General features: G+C 42.7%; 1 protein-coding gene across 1 annotated transcript; it reads right to left on the bottom strand.

The window, feature by feature from the left end:
- Positions 1–1,495: 1,495 nt before the first annotated feature.
- On the bottom strand, positions 1,496–10,520 carry LOC130081929 (rano class II histocompatibility antigen, B alpha chain-like). Its single transcript, XM_056246655.1, has 4 exons — positions 10,454–10,520; positions 2,388–2,633; positions 1,881–2,165; positions 1,496–1,619 (listed from the first exon to the last, which is right to left on the bottom strand). Exons 1-4 carry the CDS (start codon positions 10,503–10,505, stop codon positions 1,498–1,500), a joined length of 705 nt encoding a protein of 234 aa, XP_056102630.1. The 5' UTR covers positions 10,506–10,520; the 3' UTR covers positions 1,496–1,497.
- Positions 10,521–22,232: the final 11,712 nt, after the last annotated feature.

Raw genomic sequence — 22,232 nt, 5'->3', positions numbered from 1 at the left:
ACTTGCAGTGCATACAGAATAACATTTATCCAACTTATCCTGTAAGTTGTCATTACTTTTTTTCTGTAACTGCATGCTTTGGATTCTGTGTTCTCCATTTTTTTGATGTAGTGTCTAATGAATGATCTGTAGTGTTTATAAAAGTGTCTCGCTGTGTGTGATCTGAAAGCTTTGTTTTATTTTGGGCACAGATAAAATGGTTTTGAGGCAACTGTTTGATTTTGCCAGAAGAGTCGGAGGTTCTGTGAATGTAGTTTGAAAATTTGGTTTTGTGTTTAAGGTTTTGAGAAAGTGAGGTATGGTTTCAAGAAATGTGTTTTAGCAATTCAGAAAAAACTGTAATAACCAAAATACAACAAAATGATTGTTTTTCAATTTAGTTATTTTAAATATTTGGTTATTCAGTATTAAAAATTTAGCAAGAAACATGTTTCATATCATTTTTAGAGATGTTGATTGAAATATGTTAAAGGACATTTACAGATGTTATATTGTAAAATACGCACCAAATTGACATAAAAATCAAATTAAAGGCAGTAGGTAGTACTGTGTGTGTGTGTGGGTGCGTGTGGTGAAATATCATATTGTTTCAAGTTATGTGTCCTCCCTAAAAAGGCCAATACATGGTCCAGATGATGTTACTGTTTAAATGTGCACAGATTTTTTTGAGGGTTAACTTTAGGGGTAAGGTTGGACATATCATTCACCTGAAATAAAAACAAGTCTATAAAGTCTATAAAATGTATAATCTTAAATATAGTTTCTAAGGTCTGCACGTGTGTGTCTAAGGATTTTTGGGGGTATTATGTGCATTTTGGTTTTTCAAAACTATCATAAACATTGTCAGAGAGAAAGCCTTTTGGGCATCAGTCTGACAGATGGCACAGCAATGCTTTGGGCAACCTGAGTTTAAAGTCCTCTTTTGATCTAGTTCTCCTCCCATTACACCCTGTCTCTCTTCCACTTTTCTGTCCAATAAAATAAAAAAATGTAATAAAAGACTATCTTCTTCATTTTTTACCAATTACAGATACTTTGGCAAATAAACTTTAACTGTTGAAGACAGAATGTGAGTCAATATTAAATGGTCAAAGGTAAATGTGCAATAAAAGAATATTGTTTGTCCAGTGTTTCATTTCAGTGTTTCATTTTGTTTAATGTCAGAGCCCTGTGTCTGTTGACATTAACTTTTCTATAAAACATCTGTACTGTAGAACATTATCAGGTGAAGATGAGATCCACTTTTTTAGTGATCTTCTAATAAATGCACCTCAATACATTGCATGGCATTGCCTTGACTTCTGACAGAAAAAAAAAAAAAATCATTTGGATCATTCATATTTGAACAAATATTTGAACAAATGAAGGAAAATCATGCTGTGTCAGAACAATAATTTGACGGACCCCAACCAAATTTGAACATTATTTGTCATGTTAATTAGAAGTACAAAAAAATTCAGAATTACAAAATAAGAATGTGTTCATTTTGAACTGCTTTCAGTTGCAGTTGTTTCCTTTAATGAGGAAGAAAGTTCCAGCAGCGACTCCCAGCAGTCCAAGAGTCAGACCCACTCCACAGAACACAGCTGGACCAACACTGGGGAGGGCAACATCAACATCTGAAACACACAGGAACATGATGATGCATATGCCACAGAATGTAAAATCAAATATATTGATCAAATGATCAAATATAAAACAAAAGGCATGGCATGAAACTGAAAACAAAACATGAACATTGACTTAACAATTAATCAATGACAACATGACTCATTCACGTGGGGAACACTTGGCAGGATCACATGACAAGAACAGGGGATCACATGACATTGACAGCCATGTGTAAACGTAGCCTGAATCTACATGAAGCAGTGCCTCACCCCATGTTTTGGTTTTAGGTTGGCCTGGAATGGATCTGTGGTTCACAGTGCAGCTGTAAATGTCTCCCTCTTCAGGCGTGAACTTCAGAGCAGAGAAGATGTTGAAGGTGCCGTCATCTTTTAAGCGGTACTGGCTTAGACTCGTGCCTTCTGTCACAATCTGATTGTTTTTAGTCCATGACACCTTGACAGGTGGAGGGAAGAATCCAGTCACATGACAGATGAGGGTGTTCTCAACATCCTGCACCACGTCATCTTTCGAATAGATGGAAGTATCTGGGATGTCTGTGAACACAGAGAAATAGACCTTGGTTTTGGGACCTCAGTGGACATTTTATCTTGGACTACAAGATTAAAAAAAATCTTGCAAACCAAAATCTTGATTATATTTGTAATTTCAGCAGCTAATTTCTTTGCACATCTCCAAAAATGTAAACTTCAGATTATTATATCTATTATATATCCATCATGTAAAAATATAATAATAATATGCAATGTGTGTCTTACCTAGTTGTTCGACCGAGGGTTTGTAAACTTTAATGTCTACGTCTAAGTTAAGTTTGCAGAGGTCTAATAAACCAACACCAGCATCATAAGCTTCAGAAAAGCTGACAGGATCTGCAAAGTCAGGCGCTGTTGGTACTCCTCTTTTTCTAATGAAGTCTAAGTGGACCATTTCCTCTCCATCAGATCCATACAAAACTTCTTTCTCTGTATCAGAACATCCAATAAATCCAAAATCCCTGTGCACAACTGAAACAGATAAATTGTGATGATATTAGCCAGAATGGATAATATGAAATGAATAACTAAGGATGAACTTTATCTGATGTGCAATCAGTACAGTGATAGTATTTAAAAACAAACTATTTAAAACAAGATAGTAATTGTTTTTTCAACCCTAAAAAAGTGCTATTAAATAGATAATATATTAACTGTGCGTTCACACCAGACGCGAATAGCGCATCAAATTCGCGCCTACCGTGTCTAGTTATAAGCTTGAACACTTTGAATCCATTTGCACGTCAAGAGCGAAATTTACGCACGTCACGCGTAATCGAAACCCGTTGGCGGCCATCTTTTTTTATGTTGATCGAGCATTCATCGAGAGAGTCACCGTTCTGTATTTGCTCTGGAGAGCAGAACAGCGGCGTAGGGATCATCGTCGCCGTATTTGGGTCCACCAGTACGGTGTACATTTTAGGACATCCTCAGACATATGAAGACAAGGCATCATGCCTCAGACTAAAAGGGTTCAGTCATTGGACAAAACGGCATCGCGTCTCAGACTGAAAAGCTTCAGGTCTCAGGAAAAACAACAGGTGTCAGGTCTCGTGCGAAACGGCATCAGACGAAACAGCCTCGGACAAAAAGGCATCAGACAAAAGGATCTGACGAAATGGCATCAGACAAAACAGCCTCAGACAAAAAGGCATCAGACATAAAGGCATCGGGCGAAACGGCATCAGACGAAACAGCCTCAGACAAAAGGGCATCAGACATAAAGGCATCAGACATAAAGGCATCGGACGAAACGGCATCAAACGAAACAGCCTCAGACAAAAAGGCATCAGACTAAAAGGCATTGGGCGAACGGCATCAAACGAAACAGCCTCAGACTAAAAGGCATCAGACTAAAAGGCATCAGGCGAAACAGCATCAGACGAAACAGCCTCAGACAAAAAGGCAACAGACTAAAAAGCATTGGGCGAAACAGACTCATGTGGAGTTTAGAGGTTAGAGGTTCGGCACTAACCCAGTGCCGCCAATTAAGCAAAACAAAACAAAATGAATGGGCCGCCGATGTACGAGTTTTATGGGCCGTTAAAACAAAGACAGAAAAAAAAATAGCCTATTAGATGTATCGGCCCAAAAAGCACGTCGGCACACCGGGGAATCTCCTAGCCTAGATGTGTGGACGTCACACTTTAAATCCTATCTGTTGCCTTTGACCATCCACTTATTTAGCTGCTGGCGCATCAATTGACATGCCATCTCATTTTCCCTCTTTCTTTTTCTATTTTTAGCCCCGACAGCTTTTTTGCTTTATCCATCTTTTTCAACTTGTACCTGCTCGCTCAGTGCTCACGGCGCCCCCGCCCGCTCGCGATATTATCCCCTGGGGCTGCATTTACACATTTATAATTTTCTGATTATACCCGATTTTTTTGATGACCCACTTACATTATCTTTTAAAAGTGACCCGTATCCGATTTTTGCATAAATACACTGCTGAAACTACCAAATGTAGACGTTCTGACCCGGAAAAGGAAGTAAAACAGCACGAAATGCAATGGATGCAGATGCGAATACAATTATCCAGTGTTTTGCTTTCCACAATATTTTGAAAAGTCAGCAAAAAAGTCAGCAAAACATTAGTCTCGTATGGCGGAGAAAAAAAAGGAGAGCCCTTGTTGCAGCCTGGGCGAATTTAGCAATGATCGCTGCAACATCGGTTCAAAGGGAGGTTTGGATGCGGCAAAGGACTCAAGACTGGTGGGATCGCGTTGTTGGAACCTGGGGTCAAGAACTGTGGGTCAGCAACTTTCGTATGCGACGAGAAATTTTTGAAATGTTGTGTGTGCGTTTGTCACCAATGCTCTCTTACGAGGACACAATTTTTCGCCAGGCAATCTCAGTGCAGAAGCGCGTTGGAGTTGGACTATGGTGGCTCGCGACAGGAGCATAAGACTGTTTGGCATAAGTGACGCATCAGTATGCCTAATAGTCCGGGAGTTTTGCCATGCCGTGCGAAATGAGATGATGCGCGAGTACATCAAGCTGCCAGAAGGTGAAGAGCTCCAAAACGTACTTCTAGGATTTAAAAATTGCTGGGGTTTCCCTCAGTGTGCCGGGGCTATAGACGGGAGTCATATCCCAGTCATCGCTCCACCTGAGAACCATACAGATTATTTTAATCGCAAGGGATGGCATTCTGTGATCTTGGAAGCAGTTGTGGACCACAAATACTGGTAAGGACATACATAATTTATATTGATTTGTCTCCCTGGTTGTTGCTATGCCTTTTCCCATGTTATTGTGTTATTACATGCTATTACATGTTATTACATGTCTTTCATTTGTTTCTGTCACTGTCTTTACTCAGATATCATGTTTTTCTCTTTATTAATGTACAATTAATACCTCTACCCCAATAGTTTCACAAACATCAACATCGGATGGCCAGGAAGTGTTCATGACTCCAGGGTTCTTCGTAATTCTGTTATCTACGAGAAGGCAGAAAGAGGAGTCCTCTTTCCAAACGCGAGTTATTTTTTCTTGTAAACTCAAATTCAGCCTTCAGTGTGTGCAAAGCATACATAGTATAGAAAGGTATGTACATAAACTATACTGAACTATCCCAGCTTTATCTACTCACATATTTATTAATCATGCTAAAAGTTATTGTCATGAAGTATGGATCAATGATATTGACGTGCAATTATATAACTTAAAACATTTCCCTTGATTTGCATAGTAATGTCATTATCACAGCAGTCCTCTTCAGTAAGAGTTGTAATTTGTTATTTTCATGACCAAAGACCACTGAGGAGATCCAGGGCACACAAGTGCCCATCATGCTGTTGGGGGATCCAGCCTACCCACTTCGGTCCTGGCTAATGAAGGGGTACCCGGAAACTGGGAATCTGACCGAACACCAGCGTCATTTTAACAAGAGACTAAGCGGGGCTAGAATGACGTTGGAGTGTGCGTTCGGAAGATTAAAAGGTTGGTGGAGGTGCCTGTCAAAACGTCTAGATGTGGACATATCTACAGTTATCTCCACATGCTGCACTCTGCATAACATCTGTGAAAAACACAATGAGGCCTACAGTGAAGATCCAAGTGCAGCTGGACCTCCTGATGTACCACCAGGTGCTGTTGACCCGTTGGGCATTGCAGACATCCAGCCAGTAAGAATCAGGGAGGCACTGACCACATATTTTGCTCAATAATAAATGTAAACAATGTAATAAAAGATAAGACAACATTCCTAATGCTGAACTTGTATTTATTTTTACTGTTATTCAAACAATTAACATTTTCCAGTCTGTGTATATATCAAACATTTTATACACATTACAATAAGAAAAAAATGCTCTTCCAAAAAAAAAAAAAAACTATGAACTTGACATTCTCCTTAATACAAAGCCTGAAAACAGTAGAAAACATGTCATCCTGACTAGTCAAAAACTAGAAAAAAAAACTACAAGATGACTTAAATTACTAGTCATCCTCTGAAGGCAGGGGTGATGACAATTGTAACTCGGGTATGTTTGAATTTGGATTGGGGGAACTGACTGGCTTAGAGCAGATGCAGCCCTGTTGAGAGGGTGGAGGTTGAAGGGTGGTGAAGGTTTTTGGAGGTGGGGTATCAGGAGGTAGGAGGGGTGTACAATTATCTGAAAAGAATGGAGGGTGGGAATAGTGAAAGGGACCAGCAGAGACATAAGCAGTGCCCTCCTGGACTGCTGCGCCGCATATAGCGCATACCCACTTTTTGCGCCACTGGGTGCACCCAATCTTGAAGAACAGAGAGTCTGAAGGGGAGTATAGGCTTCTAATCTTGTACAGGAGCTAAAACTTTATCATGGCCGGTTCCGCACTTATTTTCGGATGTCTGTGGGACAATTTGAGGAGCTCCTTCAGACAGTGGCACCGCATCGGACTAGACAAACCACAAACTTCAGGGAACCAATCGATCCGGAGCAGCGTCTGGCAGTCTGCTTAAGGTGATCTGTCCTCTTAAAATCTTCAGGGGCTACGTTTACATGCAATTTCCTTGGTTGTGATTGGCTGAAGCCTTTTCTGTCGCCGCAAAAGTAAAGAAAAATCGACATCGAAGCGAATAAAATAAAAGTCGTTTTTTCGCCGCAGCACATTCGCGTTCGGTGTGGAAGCACTCATTACACAAACAGCTGCTCACAAAATAAAACCATCGCGCAAATTATTCGTGCGTCATAATTGCGTCCAGTGTGAAAGGACCTTAACGCGCCAGACGCTCAAATGAGGCGTATTCGCGCGCGTAACGCGTCTTTGCATTGACTAACCCCTTATTTACACGGCACACATCTGCGTCGCATTACGGCTCCGACAAGGTTTTATTCCGTCCTTCACGCGGTGCCAACTCACACCAGGAGCATTTCAGAAGCGAAGCGAATGGATGCGCGAGACCACGTGATTTGCCTGTCCGACGTGGTTTTTCTTGATTTTTGGGTTTCTACCATAGACTGTAAAAAAATATGGACGTAGTGTCCGTGAAGTCACCCGTAGGTTTCTGAAGAGCATTTTTGAAGCCTAAAGTGGGCGGGGCCGGCCTTCGCCATCTAGGCAGCGCGTCACCTCTCGTCACTCCCGGATAAAATAAAATGGGCAAAGAGGCGGGACGTGGGTGGAGCTGAGGTGCTAATGCTATATGCTACTGGCCTAGCGCTAAAGTGACAGCTGATTGAAGAAGTAAAGCCAATAGTTTAAGTTCATGTTTTTGCCCTTCAAAATTCTATAATAGTTACAAGACGTAACTAAAAGTGAGACTGTGTGTATCATGAAGCATTATTGTTCTGCTAGTTAAAAATTTATTATCATGCAGTAACTTACAATATTGCTCTGAGGGTGTGCGTGTGACAGTGATTCATGCGCATACATGTCAGTCAGCGCGGCATCACATGTCTGGGTCATGGGTTAAACCAAAGATATTACCCCAGAAGTTCAAGTTAATGCACTAGAAATCGACGCTCATTCAAGGGTGTGCAGCATCTTTTGCATGGATGGAGAGAAAGCACTGTCACTTGCAGGATTTCATCTGACGGTACTTTTTATTTAACACTAAAAAGTTAAATAAGCTGTTCCGTGAGAGCAACGGTACCGAATAATGAGTGTGGTCTCTAGATCTATAGACGTTTTTAAATCTAAACTCCAAAAAGCAACGAAATTGTCAGATATCCATTAGTGCATGCGATGATGCGAGGGAAACAACTGGAAATACAGCGCTGGTTGTTCTCTCCATACTCGACAACGACGGAATCCAACGGCGTGGGGGAAGTTATAACGCGTGGCGTGTATTAAATTGTATTAAATAATCCCGAAAAAAGCACAAACACGGCAGAGATGGCAAGTACAGCAGCTGCTGGAATTAGCTGAGGGTGACGTTAACAGACAGCAGACAAACAGCTAGCAGTGACAGCAGCTGCGATCCACCTGTCACTCAAGTGGCCACGCCATTATGCAGAACTTTAAGCTAATATAATTTAAACGGATGAGTTGTAAAAAAATTCCCCCCCCTCACAGTTTTCATGAAAGGCAAAATTAGCTATATAGACCAAAACCACTATTTGACACCAGGCTGTAAACATATTTTTTTCTGCTGTAAAGTTGGGCATTTTAACATGGGGGAGATACAGATTTGACTCACTTTTGCTGCCAGCCTCAAGCGGCCAGTCGATGAATTGCAGTTTAATTCACTTCCGTGTTGGTTTCAATAGAGAGACAGGGAGGTTGCCGCTTGGTTTCTACCTTAGTCTATGATTTCTACCAAGGATGTATTGGTAGATACAATACAATTGGGATTCTGCACAGGGTGTTTATTTTGAAATTGACAGAGTTTTTTTTACTTATTTTGTATACGGTGCGGCTTGGACGCGGCGTCCGTCAAAAATAGACTAGGCGCCTATCTTTAGCGAAGCGGCGCGGAGAGGTAGCCGTGTCGCAGCCATAACGGGCCGCAGACATGTGCAGTGTAAATAAGGGGTTAGATCCACTTTTGCGACACGACTGGCGCGTGGTGTCGCGATGCCTCCCCACATTGTACTTTGATGGGCGTTCCTCAAGTTTACCGCTATGGGCGTGTTTTTTTGTAGTAGGACGTCTAGAACAAATGGGACCCGCGAGAGACTTCCCCAGTCTCCATGTGCTCTACTTCTATTGGATAGACGCATCGCGTTCAACGATTGTGTGATGTCACCCATAGGAATAAAGTGGAGCGCGGCGCGACAGAAGTGTCGCACGGACAAGTGGATCTACAGCCTTAAGCCGCCTTTCCACTGCACACGACAAATGACAGCCGTTGGACCGGAAGTCATTCATTTCCAATGGATAGTCGTACGGGAGCTGCAGAGAGTTCCGATCATATGCGTATGCCGAAAATTCGGATCCGATTTGAGCTTTGGATCCGTTGAAATTTGAACTTCTGCGAATAGACCGTATGCGACCGGCCGACCGGATGTGATGTATTCTAAATAAAACTATGAGCGCAAGGCTAGAATTACCAATATTTGAACTCTTTAATGTTATTCTGTAAACGCTATTTCGGTAAAATGTCGGTTATTAATAATTATGGCAGAAAAAAATATTTTATAATTATTAAATCAATATTTATATCGATTAGGTCTATAAAATCTACTATGTTTTTATTTTAGATGTATTGAGGGTCATTTGTTTTGTGTGGATATATTCATGCATGCATTACATTCATTCAAATCATTAATTTTACCATTGTGAACAGCCGAGGGTAACTGTTGCTTCACGACCAATTTCAAAGTTCCGTGCGACTGACAGGGGCGAAATGCGACAATCGTATGTGTATGTGAATGTCGTGTGCAGTGGAAAGGCGGCTTTAACATTGAAATCACTCGCGCCAGATGCTCTATTCGTGTCTGGTGTGAACGCACCATGGATTCTTAATAGCAACCTTTGTGAATGGTTTCAAGAGAGCCACCATACATTTGTGTTGTTTTCTTTTCTTTTTTTATATCCAACAATTTAATTTTCCATTCAATTATATAATCATTTATTATACATTTTAATCCATTATCTTTTTTTTTTTTTTTTTTTTTTTTTACTAATGTCACTGTTTCATTAATTGATCAGTCATTTTATATTATTTCTGTTTAGTCTTATGTTGTGTTGTCTTAAACAAGTTAGAGATGAGAATGTCTCAATTTCAATGTTTTAATTCCACATGATGTTGTGAAGCATTTTTCATTGCTTTGGTATAATAACACTTGTATTTATTCTGGTCAGACAATGTTTGACTGAGCATTGACACATACAAAAACTAAAACTTGATGACTCTCTATGGGCTTCGCCCTTGCGGATTTTATGCATCCACGTCCCCCCGATTGCCTGCGAGCTTCTCCTCCTGTCTATACGGTAATTTCTCTACTGTGCGACAGAGAGTCGAGTGGTTATGACGGAATCGTTAAGCTATTTTTACAAAAACTGCTTCTACGGGGCCATAACGTAAGATACAAGGTAATGGAGCCTTTTATACATTGTCGTGTTTCTTTAGAAATAAATAATGGACAAATGGAGTCTTTAAACGCCTCAGATGTAAAGTTATTCGCTGTCAAAGTGACGCCAAAATGAATGGGAGTCAATGGAATGGTGGCTTGATAGCCAATGGCGGCCCCAGGGGAAGCTTCGGTTTCCGGCGGATGGATTACCCCCTTGGAGATTTCCCCTTCCATGTAAAGCGCTTTGAGTACCCAGAAAAGCGCTATAGAAATGTAACGAATTATTATTATCTACTTAATAAATCAGCAGATATAAGTTTAATAGACAGTTTTCTGACTTACCTCGAGTCTCAGTTCTCTCAATAACAGTGAGCATAAGCAGGACACCATACATCTCCCTTGTTCATTCAGAAGTGAGTAGAGCAAACACCATATCAAACAGTCCTGGAGTGAATAACAGCTAGAGCTGCTGATCCCTGATCATGTAGAAGCCTCCCAATCACAGCATCCAATCAGAAAATGAGCCCTACTCTGACATCACTGTATCTAGTTAAAATCATGTTCTGTTTCTTTACTATATTGAATAACAAACCTTTTACAAACATATTGCAAATACAATATTGTTAGGCTTTAGTGCTAATTCTATTTATGTTGTTGTAATTATGCTATATCATTCAAATAATTTAATTATCTATCTTTCTTCTTATCACACTGTCGGACAGTTTAACAGTCTTACCTGTAACTGTCAGATTTGGCTGATGCTCAGTGGGCTCTCCCTCACTCTCTGAGCTGCCTCATCTTGAATGAAACTATTAGACATTTAATTTAATATATACGTGGGCTAAAGGCGCACCGAGGTAAAAGGCGCATTTGACTTCATTCTCTTTTAGACAAAAATTCAGCTCTGCATTTTTCTTAATAAATGCTTTTCATGATGCACGTGGAAATTTGGCTGATCCAGATTTATGCAGCAAATGAGAATCACTATTATTGAATTATTATTTTGAGACAAAGGGCATTTGTTGCATTTTTAGTTTTGTTCAAGGTAAATGAGGCAACAGGTTTTCAATAATGGAAGAATATTCAAAAGTATGGTATTTGGGGTGAAAGGCACAATAATTAGCATCACAATAAACTGCTGGCTGACTTTTCCATGACATGACGATTAGATTCAAATAGTAAATCTCATATATTAATTTGGGTGACCCATACAGAAAAGAGATCCATCACCTGGCCCTGTGGTGTTCAGAAAACAATCTGATTTTTAACGCCACTAAAACCAAAGAGGCTATGTATAATGACAATGAAGTAAAAAAATATATATATATTTATAATGAAACCATCATATTTAAAATATATATATATATATATATATATATGATATGAATTAAATATATAATAAAATACAATATAATAAAATATTATATTTATTTGTTACTACTGTACTGTAAAACTATATTAAATTGTTTTGGGATCTCCTTCAGTGGTTTCAGACTACATTTTTTTAATAATTTTGTTCATGTATTTTTAAAATGAAAATTTTAATGACAGTATATTTATTTAACAAAAATGAATTGTTTAATTTATCAAAATAACAAATGTGACCCTGGACCACAAAACCTATGGGCCAATTTTTTTTTAAATTGAGATTTACTCATACATACCATAAATAAGCTTTCCATTGATGTGTGGTTTGTTAGGATATGACAATATTTGGGAGAGATACGACTATTTGAAAATCTGGAATCTGAGGGTGCAAAAAAAATCGCCTTTAAAGTTGTCCATTTATGTTAGCGATTGTGCTGCATTCACTCACATTTTTTTAAAATATATATTTACGGTAGGAAATTTACAAAATGTCTTCATGGAAAATGATCTTTACTTAATATCCTAATGATTTTTGGCATAAAAGAAAAATCAATAATTTTGACCAATGTATTGTTGGCTATTGCCACAAATATACCCGTGCTACTTGTGACTGGTTTTGTGATCCAGGGTCACAAATAACATATTCATAACAAGGTAGAATTTACAGACTGTGCTGAAGAGTTATATTAAGAGAAAACATTTGTTTTTAATAGGTTTTTGAAGGAGAAAAAAGGGTGGATGCTTGACAGATGTCTTGAGGAAGAACATTCCACAATCTGGGTGCAGCACCACAGCCCCACATAAGATATTTTTCACCAGCCGTCACTGGTGTTATTTAGCCTATATCAGATCAGGTACAGTAATTTGATTAGACAAGAATTCTTATCTTCCAAGAACATGGATATTTTCCACAAGTTGTTAGCACTAGAAGACCAGGAGCAGGCGATGAGGGCAGAGGGGCAGTGGCTCTAGCCACCGGGACACCTCCCTGTACCCGGCCCTGGTCAGAGGAGAGATTCCCTGACCACTGTCTGCACCTCTACCAGTGGTTTTAGTATGGGCTTCAAAAGCCATCCCTTCAATTCTCTTACTTATTAAATGGACAGTTCAACCAAACATTTACATTCTGTCATCATTTACTCAACCTCATGTTGTTCCAAACCTTTATGACTTCCTTTCTTCTGTGGAACACAAAAGAGGATGTTTTGAAAAATGTCAATTGTTTGTTGCCCATGAAACTCACAACAACATTGGACCCCATTGACTTATGGACAAAACACACTGTGACATTTTTCAAGATATCTTTTGAGTTCCACAGAATATAGAAAGTCATACAGGTTTGGAATAATATGAGTAAATCATAATTTCCAGATCTGTCAAATCGCGAGGGCATTACCGGGGCGCGGCCCTAGGACCCCCATAGATTTTCTGGATTCATGCGAGTTTAGGATTATCTTGCTGAAAAATTAAAGTTCTCTTAATTGTTAGCTTTCTAGCTGACGACAGAAGGTTCTGTGCAAAAATCGATGGTACTTCGAGCTATCATGACTCCCTCCACCTGCAAGCCCGTCTAGATCGGTCAATAGAACCGCACAGGTGGTGATCCTGTGAGGGTGTAGTGATGGAGGTGTGTGTTCAGTGCTCATGTCTAGGAGATGGGTGGAATCTAATCTATAACAATTGTGTTACAAATTTAGTTCCAGTTCTATACTGGGAGGCCATACATGCAGTGATGTGCTATTGTGAGGTGTGAATGGCCTCTTGAAGTGTCTTTTCACTCATCTCCCGTATCTCAGGTTATGTTCTAACAATTCCGCTGTCCTGCTTTGATGCAGGTGGAGTCAGGCCCATCCTGGCATCCATCCTCCAAGGATTTACAGAAACTAATGCAGAGAGAACCACAGTTAATTCTGATATTTTCAACAGCTTCGAAATCAGACATGTGGAATTCTTTTACTTGCTCCATTATCATGTCAATTGCAATTTTAATTCCAGTTGTCACATGAAACGTCTCGGTTACTAACGTAACCTCGGTTCCCTGAGATGAGGGAATGAGTATTGCGTAAGTAGCTTACGCTATGGGAAAACTTCTTTTCTCGAGAATATTGAAGCATTTTTTTAAAACGCAGTGTGGCTGCACAGCATACACAGATGAACGGGGAGCTCGGTCATTGGCTGTGCTGCGGCAACTGCACGAACCTATGACGGGGCGACTCGGCACAAGCACGGCAAGTTGCGCAATACTCGTTCCCTCATCTCAGGTAACCGAGGTTATGTTAGTAACCGAGACGTTCCCTTTCGAGAGGTCACTAATTGCGTAAGTAGCTTACGCTATGGGAACCCCATGCAAAACGCCGTGCGTGCTTAACTTCGCTCTAATATCAGCCTGAGGCAAGATGCCTGAGCCTTATGAGTAAAGTATGAATCCCAATAAGTCGGTCAGAGACGGACTTTATAAGGGAAAAAGGGGAGAGTGGCCTAATGAGGATCCACTCTATGATAATAAACGGATATATATATATATATATATATATATATATATATATATAGTATATAGTATATATATATAATATATATATATATGAACCTCAGTTCGTGTAAAACAAGATTTATGGGGATATGTGCTTACACATTTCATACTGAAAGTACCCTGGAATGCAGAGCAGGGACTTGTAGGTTATAAAACCTGATAAATGTGGACGGCGAGGCCCAGCCAGCCGCCGCACAAATATCTTCGATAGGTATTCCACTTGACCAAGCCCAAGATGAGGCCATGCCTCTTGTGGAATGGGCTCTGACGCCTAAGGGTCAATGAAGGCCCTTAGACTCATAAGCCAGCGCTATAGCGTCAACTATCCAGCACGATAACCTCTGCTTTGAGACAGCGAGACCCTTGGTACGGCTGTAGAAAGTGCTCCCCTTGGGCACATGGACTCTCCCAGTCACCCCTGTCATTCAGCGAGAAATGGACTGTTCCAAACTTTCCACCGGAGTTCGCGAAGTGAAGGGGAAGAGAGTAGACGGATAATAAAGGGAAAAGGAGATCGGCTGAATATTGTATATAGTTTGTAGAGTGAAATATAGGGTACTAGCCCAAATCGGAGGAGATTTATCGATTGTGCGTGTGCGTGCATCACACTGTAAGTAATCACATAATTGTTGAACATTCTCAGCGAACGCTAATCCGCCTGTATCTGTGTTTACATTTAAGGTTGTTTACTTAATTATATTCTACTGCTGTGACATTACTGCCATTCCATGTATATTGATGTTATTCGTATTCTAGTTATATTTATTCCTTATCACCAATGCACGGTTGTATCTCAGGTCGCGCGCATGCGCTCAGTTGTTTACATCTCGGTTCGACCGCACATGCAGCAGTAGTCATGCTCGCATGCACAGCTCGTGCACAGCTTGTGTACAGCGTTAGCGCACACACATCCATTCCCACTTTTTCAAGTATATCATCATAGAGATTGTATTGTGTTATATTTCCCCGCTATTTGTCAGTATTTTACCAAATAAGTTGTTTGTGTTTTATATACATTTATATATATTTATATCTTTATTTTGTATTCACAGAACCACACATCTATGCACATTTAATAAACCTACGATTTGGAATATAACCTGAGTGAGACATCATTGTTCTGACCGGACAAACTGCAGCCTTCAGCCAAACCTGAACTAGCAATTAGAGTGAATACTCACAAGATTTTTCATGGTCCTTCGAGCCGGATTGGTGAATTGCTACAGAGATGTCTCAACCCGAGAGAGAAGCGCCTGTCGTGCGTCCACGAAGACAGATCAACCCACCGACTCATTTAGTGGATTATGAGCTTGGTGAGCCATTGCCACATCGACAGCCATTCCCAGACTTCAGCCATAGCAGATTCCAGTCACCAAGTATGGTAGCACAGACCCGATCGTCTTCTCCCGTCAGTCAAGAGTTAGATCAGGATAAGTGGACACTGAGAGATGAATGGCAAAGTGAAAGATCCGATGGGCGAGGAGAAGAGGAAGTAGAGCTTACAGCCATGCTGCAGGTGATGAAACGCGAGAACGCTGACTTGCGGCTACAAACCAGCCAGCTTCCGGAGATTATTTCAGCATTACAGGAGATGCGACAACAGAATGCCATGTTACATCACGAACTTCAAAGTCTTAAGGCAGAAAGGGGAGCCCCCTCCAGGCCAGTGACTTTACCAGTGCTATCTCCAGGTCCTTTTCCTCCTGTGGTGAGCCCTGAGACTCCACAACGGTTCCGTCCTACTCCAGCCCCACGGAAACCCCCCCCAACGCCGCCTACGGCCATTAGGGAGCTGCGCCCAGCTACAGTAGATGAGCGCCTTGGATTAGCTGAGGATTTCAGAAACATGGACATTTCCTCCTCAATACCTGATAGAGTACCACCACAAGTGCGTTACAGCGACCCACCTCAACCCAGGTACTCTCGTTCCTCCCAACACATTCCAGCTTATCAGTCAGAGTTCAAGACCACAGCATATAACAGTATGCCACCTCCGCATCCAGGCCACAGACAAGAGTTTTATCAGCCTTCATCAATGCAGGAGAAAATGTACCGAGGCCCTGCTCCAACCATTCCCTTCCTAACATCCCCTGATTCTAGGGAGTTCTCTCGACTGAGAATAGCATTGGAGAACATTTTGCCGGAGGATGCAACAGAGCGATTCAAATATCAGATCCTCACTGACCATCTTAAGTTGGAGGAAGCCCTACTTGTGGCAGACTCATACAGTAACTCAAACTTTCCTTTCACAAACACCATGAGAGCCCTCAATAAAATGTATGGCCAGCCACATCAGCTAGCCTTACAACGCATTGCAGAACTGATGGATGGACCACACATTCGAAGTGGAGATGTGAAAACTTTTCGCATGTTCGGACTCCAAGTGCGTTCCCTGGTCAGTATGTTGGAACAGCTGGGTCAGAAAGGCAATGTCGAGTTGGAGTGTGGATCACATGTGTCGAGACTGATGAGCAAACTGCCACATGATCTCAGGTCCAGTTTCAAGAGGTACACTCATCCTCTTCATGTCACTATCCCCACATTATTGGACTTTGCGGACTGGCTTGAGTACGAGCTACAAGTTCAGGATGACCACACTGACTATACCAGTCAGTCTAGAGTTTCGACAGTGCCGAGGAGGGAGCTGAGGAGAGACTCTAGACAGCCCCGCAAACCCACTACCATCCTCCTTGGTACAGAGAAACCAAAGGCCAGCCCAGCATCACCAGTTTATCCACCCAAACCAACTGCTGCTAAGAGAGAAGGGGTGAATGTTTACTGTCCATACTGCGACAACAACAGACATTTCCTGAGCAGCTGTGAGAACTTTAAGTTACTCAACAAAGAGCAGAAGGTGAATTGGATTAAAGGCCAAAATAGATGCTGGCGCTGTGGGCGTGGTCATCATGCTGCCAATTGCACACTGAAAGCCCTCTGTCCATCTTGTAACAGAAAGCACTTGCTGGCCTTACATGATGTAAATGACCAGAGCAGAGCCACAGAAGAATCGGTTCCAGCCAGTGCAGTCTTGTATGTGGATCGTCCAACCTGTGACAATAAAATTCTGCTGAAGGTGGCTAAAGTTCTGCTCCGAAATGGCAACAAATCCATGGAGGCATATGCAATCCTCGATGATGGGTCAGAGCGGACCATCATCCTACATGAAGCTGTGCAGAAGTTGAATCTGAAGGGTCAGCCAGAGGACTTAGTTCTCCGTACAGTCAGGCAAGATACACAGACCCTTCACGGGGCGGCTGTGACCTTTACTGTGTCTTCAGTGGCTAACCCTCACAAGGCTTTCCTGATACGGAGCGCATTCACAGCCAACAGCCTGGGTTTAGCAGAGCACACGCATCCCGTCAAGGTACTCCAGAAGAAGTACAAGCATCTTGCAGGCCTGCCACTACAGCACCTTCACAAAGTGAAACCAGTAGTTCTCATTGGTTCTGACTGCCCTCACCTCATCACACCCATAGAACCAGTCAGACTGGGTCCACCTGGTGGCCCTGCTGCTGTGAGAACACGCCTAGGATGGACACTACAGGGACCAGCACAAGAACTAACCAGCAGACTTTCCCCACAGCAATGTCTTTTCACCAGCTTACGGCCCACAAACGACCTTTATGCGAATGTGGAGAAACTGTGGAAAATGGACATTCTTCCATATCAAAATGAGAAGGTACTGACAAGGTCTAGACAAGACAAAGAGTCCATCCAACTTCTCCAGGACAAAACCGTGAGGGTGGATGTTAACAGAATCCAGCGCTATGCGACCCCTCTTCTACGTGCCAAAGATATGCCATGTCTACATGCACCCAAAGAAGCTGTCCTGCCACAATTAAGGGGAATAGAGAATCGGCTGAACAAGAATCCTGATCAAGCGGCGGCCTACCAAGAGGAGATAGTCAGGTTACAGCAAGCTGGCTACATTACAAAACTCACTCCTGAGCAGGTGGACTGTTCCAAAGAGAGCTGGTACATTCCACATCATTTGGTGGAGCATAATGGAAAGAAAAGGGTTGTCTTCAACTGTTCGTTTGCTTACCAAGGCCACAACCTGAACGAGTACTTGCTCCCTGGTCCACCACTCAGTCCTTCTCTTCTGTCAGTTCTTCTGCGATTCAGAGAACATTCCATCGCCATTAGTAGTGACATTCGTGGGATGTTCCACCAGGTACGCCTTTTGCCTGAGGACAAACCACTACTGAGATTCATTTGGAGAAATCTTCAGAGAGACAAGGCACCAGACGTGTATGAATGGCAAGTACTTCCATTCGGAACAACGTGCAGTCCTTGCTGCGCAACATACGCGTTACAGAAGCACGTCCTGGATCACAGTGAGTCTGAAGACACACAGTTCTCAGTAGAGAAATCTTTCTATGTTGACAACTGCCTTCAGAGCTTCACCTCAAGTGAGACAGCGAAAGGTCTTGTAGACAGACTCCGCAGTCTCTTATCTTCTGGAGGCTTTGACCTAAGACAGTGGGCGAGCAATGATCCATCGGTCATCAGCCACCTGCCAGTTGAGGCTCGATCTCAAAGCAGCATCCAGTGGCTTAGCGAAGGTCACCAAGATGCACAAGAGTCAACTCTTGGGTTACACTGGCATTGCTCATCAGACACACTCTCCTATAAACAGCGGCGGACAGACCACCCACTTCCAACTATGCGGAGCATATATCATATCCTCGCTAGCCAGTATGACCCCATAGGCTATATTGTGCCATTCACAACACGGGCCAAGGTGATCGTACAGAATTTATGGGACAAGAAAAGAGAGTGGGACGATCCCCGTCTGCCTGAGAATCTGTTGAACTTGTGGAAAGCATGGGAGAGTGAGCTGGATGGCTTACAGCACGTTGTTTTGCCGAGGGCTTACTGCAGTAAAGAACTGGATCAGCCTACCAGCATGAGGCAGATCCACATTTTCTGTGACGCTTCAGAGCGAGCCTACGGTTCCGTGGCCTACTTACGAACTGAAAACCTGGAAGGTAGAGTGGAAGTAACCTTTGTAACCAGTAGATCTCGGGTAGCCCCAAAAAAGCAGCAAACCATTCCACGGTTGGAGTTATGTGCAGCACTCACAGGTGCACAACTCGCAAAAGTTCTGAAGACAGAGCTAACTTTGCCCATCCACAGTGTTACTCTGTGGTCTGACTCCACAACTGTCCTTACCTGGCTGCTGTCACACTCATGTCGTTTTAAAGTGTTCGTCGGCACCAGAGTGGCAGAAATCCAAGAACTCACGGAGTCTGATAACTGGAGATACGTGCCATCAAAGGAGAACCCTGCCGATGACATCACAAAGGGAAAACTGCTGTGTGACATAGGCCAGGAAAGCAGATGGAATAAGGGGCCAAAATTCCTCAGACAGACAACTGACCACTGGCCGGAGATGCCACCGTTTACGACCATTGATCAGGACAGTGAACTGAGAAAACCAATCTTCATTGGCCTATCAATCTCGACTCCACCTACTCCCGATCCACAGAAATACCATACACTTCCAGAGTTACTGAAGGCTTACATCCAGCATGCCAATGGGGCGGCCACTGATATCCCAACAGCAGATGACTACAAAGAGGCAGAAATTGCAGTACTCCATCAGAGCCAAACTGACTCATTTCCAGACGAACTGTCCTTCCTCAGAGCAGGTAAATCCTTGCCAAAAAATAGTCGCTTGCTGTGCTTAGCCCCGGAATTTGATGAGGACACCAAACTCATACGCGTTGGCGGTCGTCTACGTCAGATCAGCCAGCTAGAGGAAGATACAATACATCCTATTGTCCTCGACTCGTCTCATCCAACTACCAAACTGGTGATCAAGGACTATGATGATCGGCTACATCACCCAGGACCAGATAGGGTGTTTGCTGAACTTCGGAGGAAATACTGGGTGATACGGGGACGGGCTGCAGTCAGAAACCATCAACGACAATGTGCAGAGTGTCAGAGATGGCGGGGACAACCACATCTACCAAGAATGGCGGACCTCCCACCTGCCAGATTGAGGATCCATCAACCTGTCTTCTATTCAACAGGTGTGGACTGCTTTGGACCTTACACTATAAAGGTGGGACGCAGGAATGAGAAAAGATGGGGAATCATCTTCAAATGCATGACTTCCCGTGCAGTCCACATTGACATACTCACCAGCATTGACACTGATTCCTTCTTGATGGCTTTACGACGATTCATCTCCAGGCGTGGTAAACCATTTGAGCTCCTGTCTGACCAAGGCACCAACTTTAAAGGAGGAGAAAGGGAACTGAAAGAGTCATTCATCGCCCTTCACCCTGAGCTTCAAGCCCAACTCGCCAGCCAACAAATAAGATTCATCTTTAATCCACCCAGTTCACCCCATTTCGGTGGATGTTGGGAGAGAGAAATTCGTTCTTTAAAGGCTGCACTTCACGTCACCATTGGCAGCCAGACAGTCACAGAAGAAGTGCTGAGAACTGTCTTCATAGAAATAGAAGGAATCCTCAACTCCAAACCCATTGGCTACACTTCTTCGGACATCGCGGATCCAGATCCAGTTACTCCAAACATCTTGTTGATGGGGCGGCGAGATGCCTCATTACCGCAAGTGGTATACCAAAACTCTGAACTCCTGAGCCGTAAGAGATGGAGACATAGCCAGCTCTTGGCTGACCACTTTTGGAGGCACTTTATTCAGCACTACCTACCCAACCTCCAAATCAGACAGAAATGGAGGACTGAAGAAGCTGACCTGCAAGTCGGTGACACAGTCATGATCGTGGACCAACAACTGCCCCGCGCTCTTTGGCCCGTAGGGATAATTGTTCAGGTCTTTCCTGGGTTGGACAAGAGAGTCAGATCTGCGGAAATACAGGTTAACGGCAAAACTTACACCCGACCTGTAGCCAAAATTATTTGTCTGCCCTCTCTTCCCGACTAGCTTTATATTTAATGTAGCAAAGTCACTTAAAGTTGGCAAATTCACACTGTGAATTTGGGGGCGGCTGTAGAAAGTGCTCCCCTTGGGCACATGGACTCTCCCAGTCACCCCTGTCATTCAGCGAGAAATGGACTGTTCCAAACTTTCCACCGGAGTTCGCGAAGTGAAGGGGAAGAGAGTAGACGGATAATAAAGGGAAAAGGAGATCGGCTGAATATTGTATATAGTTTGTAGAGTGAAATATAGGGTACTAGCCCAAATCGGAGGAGATTTATCGATTGTGCGTGTGCGTGCATCACACTGTAAGTAATCACATAATTGTTGAACATTCTCAGCGAACGCTAATCCGCCTGTATCTGTGTTTACATTTAAGGTTGTTTACTTAATTATATTCTACTGCTGTGACATTACTGCCATTCCATGTATATTGATGTTATTCGTATTCTAGTTATATTTATTCCTTATCACCAATGCACGGTTGTATCTCAGGTCGCGCGCATGCGCTCAGTTGTTTACATCTCGGTTCGACCGCACATGCAGCAGTAGTCATGCTCGCATGCACAGCTCGTGCACAGCTTGTGTACAGCGTTAGCGCACACACATCCATTCCCACTTTTTCAAGTATATCATCATAGAGATTGTATTGTGTTATATTTCCCCGCTATTTGTCAGTATTTTACCAAATAAGTTGTTTGTGTTTTATATACATTTATATATATTTATATCTTTATTTTGTATTCACAGAACCACACATCTATGCACATTTAATAAACCTACGATTTGGAATATAACCTGAGTGAGACATCATTGTTCTGACCGGACAAACTGCAGCCTTCAGCCAAACCTGAACTAGCAATTAGAGTGAATACTCACAAGATTTTTCAACGGCCACCAAAGTATACAAAAAGCTGTTCTGACTGTCTGAATGAGGCAGAACGCTCCAAATACACTCTGAGAGCCCTGACGGGACAGAGTAAATTGGCGTCACTTTCGTCCACTGGTGGGGAAAGAGCTGCAAGAGAAATAACCTGTGCTCTGAAGGGAGTGGAGAGCACTTTAGGAATATACCGGGGGGGGTTTTTTTGCCTAAGGACGACTCTGCAGTCGTTAGGTCCAAATTCGAGACAAGACGCCCTTGAAGAAATAGCGGGGTCGTCCTCGGTGAAAATGGCGAGGCGAGTCCGCAGCGTGGTGAGATCCATCACGTCGCACTCAGGGCAGCCACCCCTGGCGAGTGCAGCTTCTGCATGGTCACGGCCCAGGCAGGAAGCGCAGAGGATGTGGCGATCTCCACCGACGAG

This window comes from Rhinichthys klamathensis, unplaced genomic scaffold (genome assembly GCF_029890125.1).
Source record: "Rhinichthys klamathensis goyatoka isolate OS25496 unplaced genomic scaffold, OSU_Roscu_1.1 h1tg000040l_1, whole genome shotgun sequence".
NCBI lineage: Eukaryota > Metazoa > Chordata > Actinopteri > Cypriniformes > Leuciscidae > Rhinichthys > Rhinichthys klamathensis.
The sequence above is the reverse complement of the archived record's forward strand: the minus strand, read 5'-3'. Positions and strand labels throughout refer to the sequence as shown.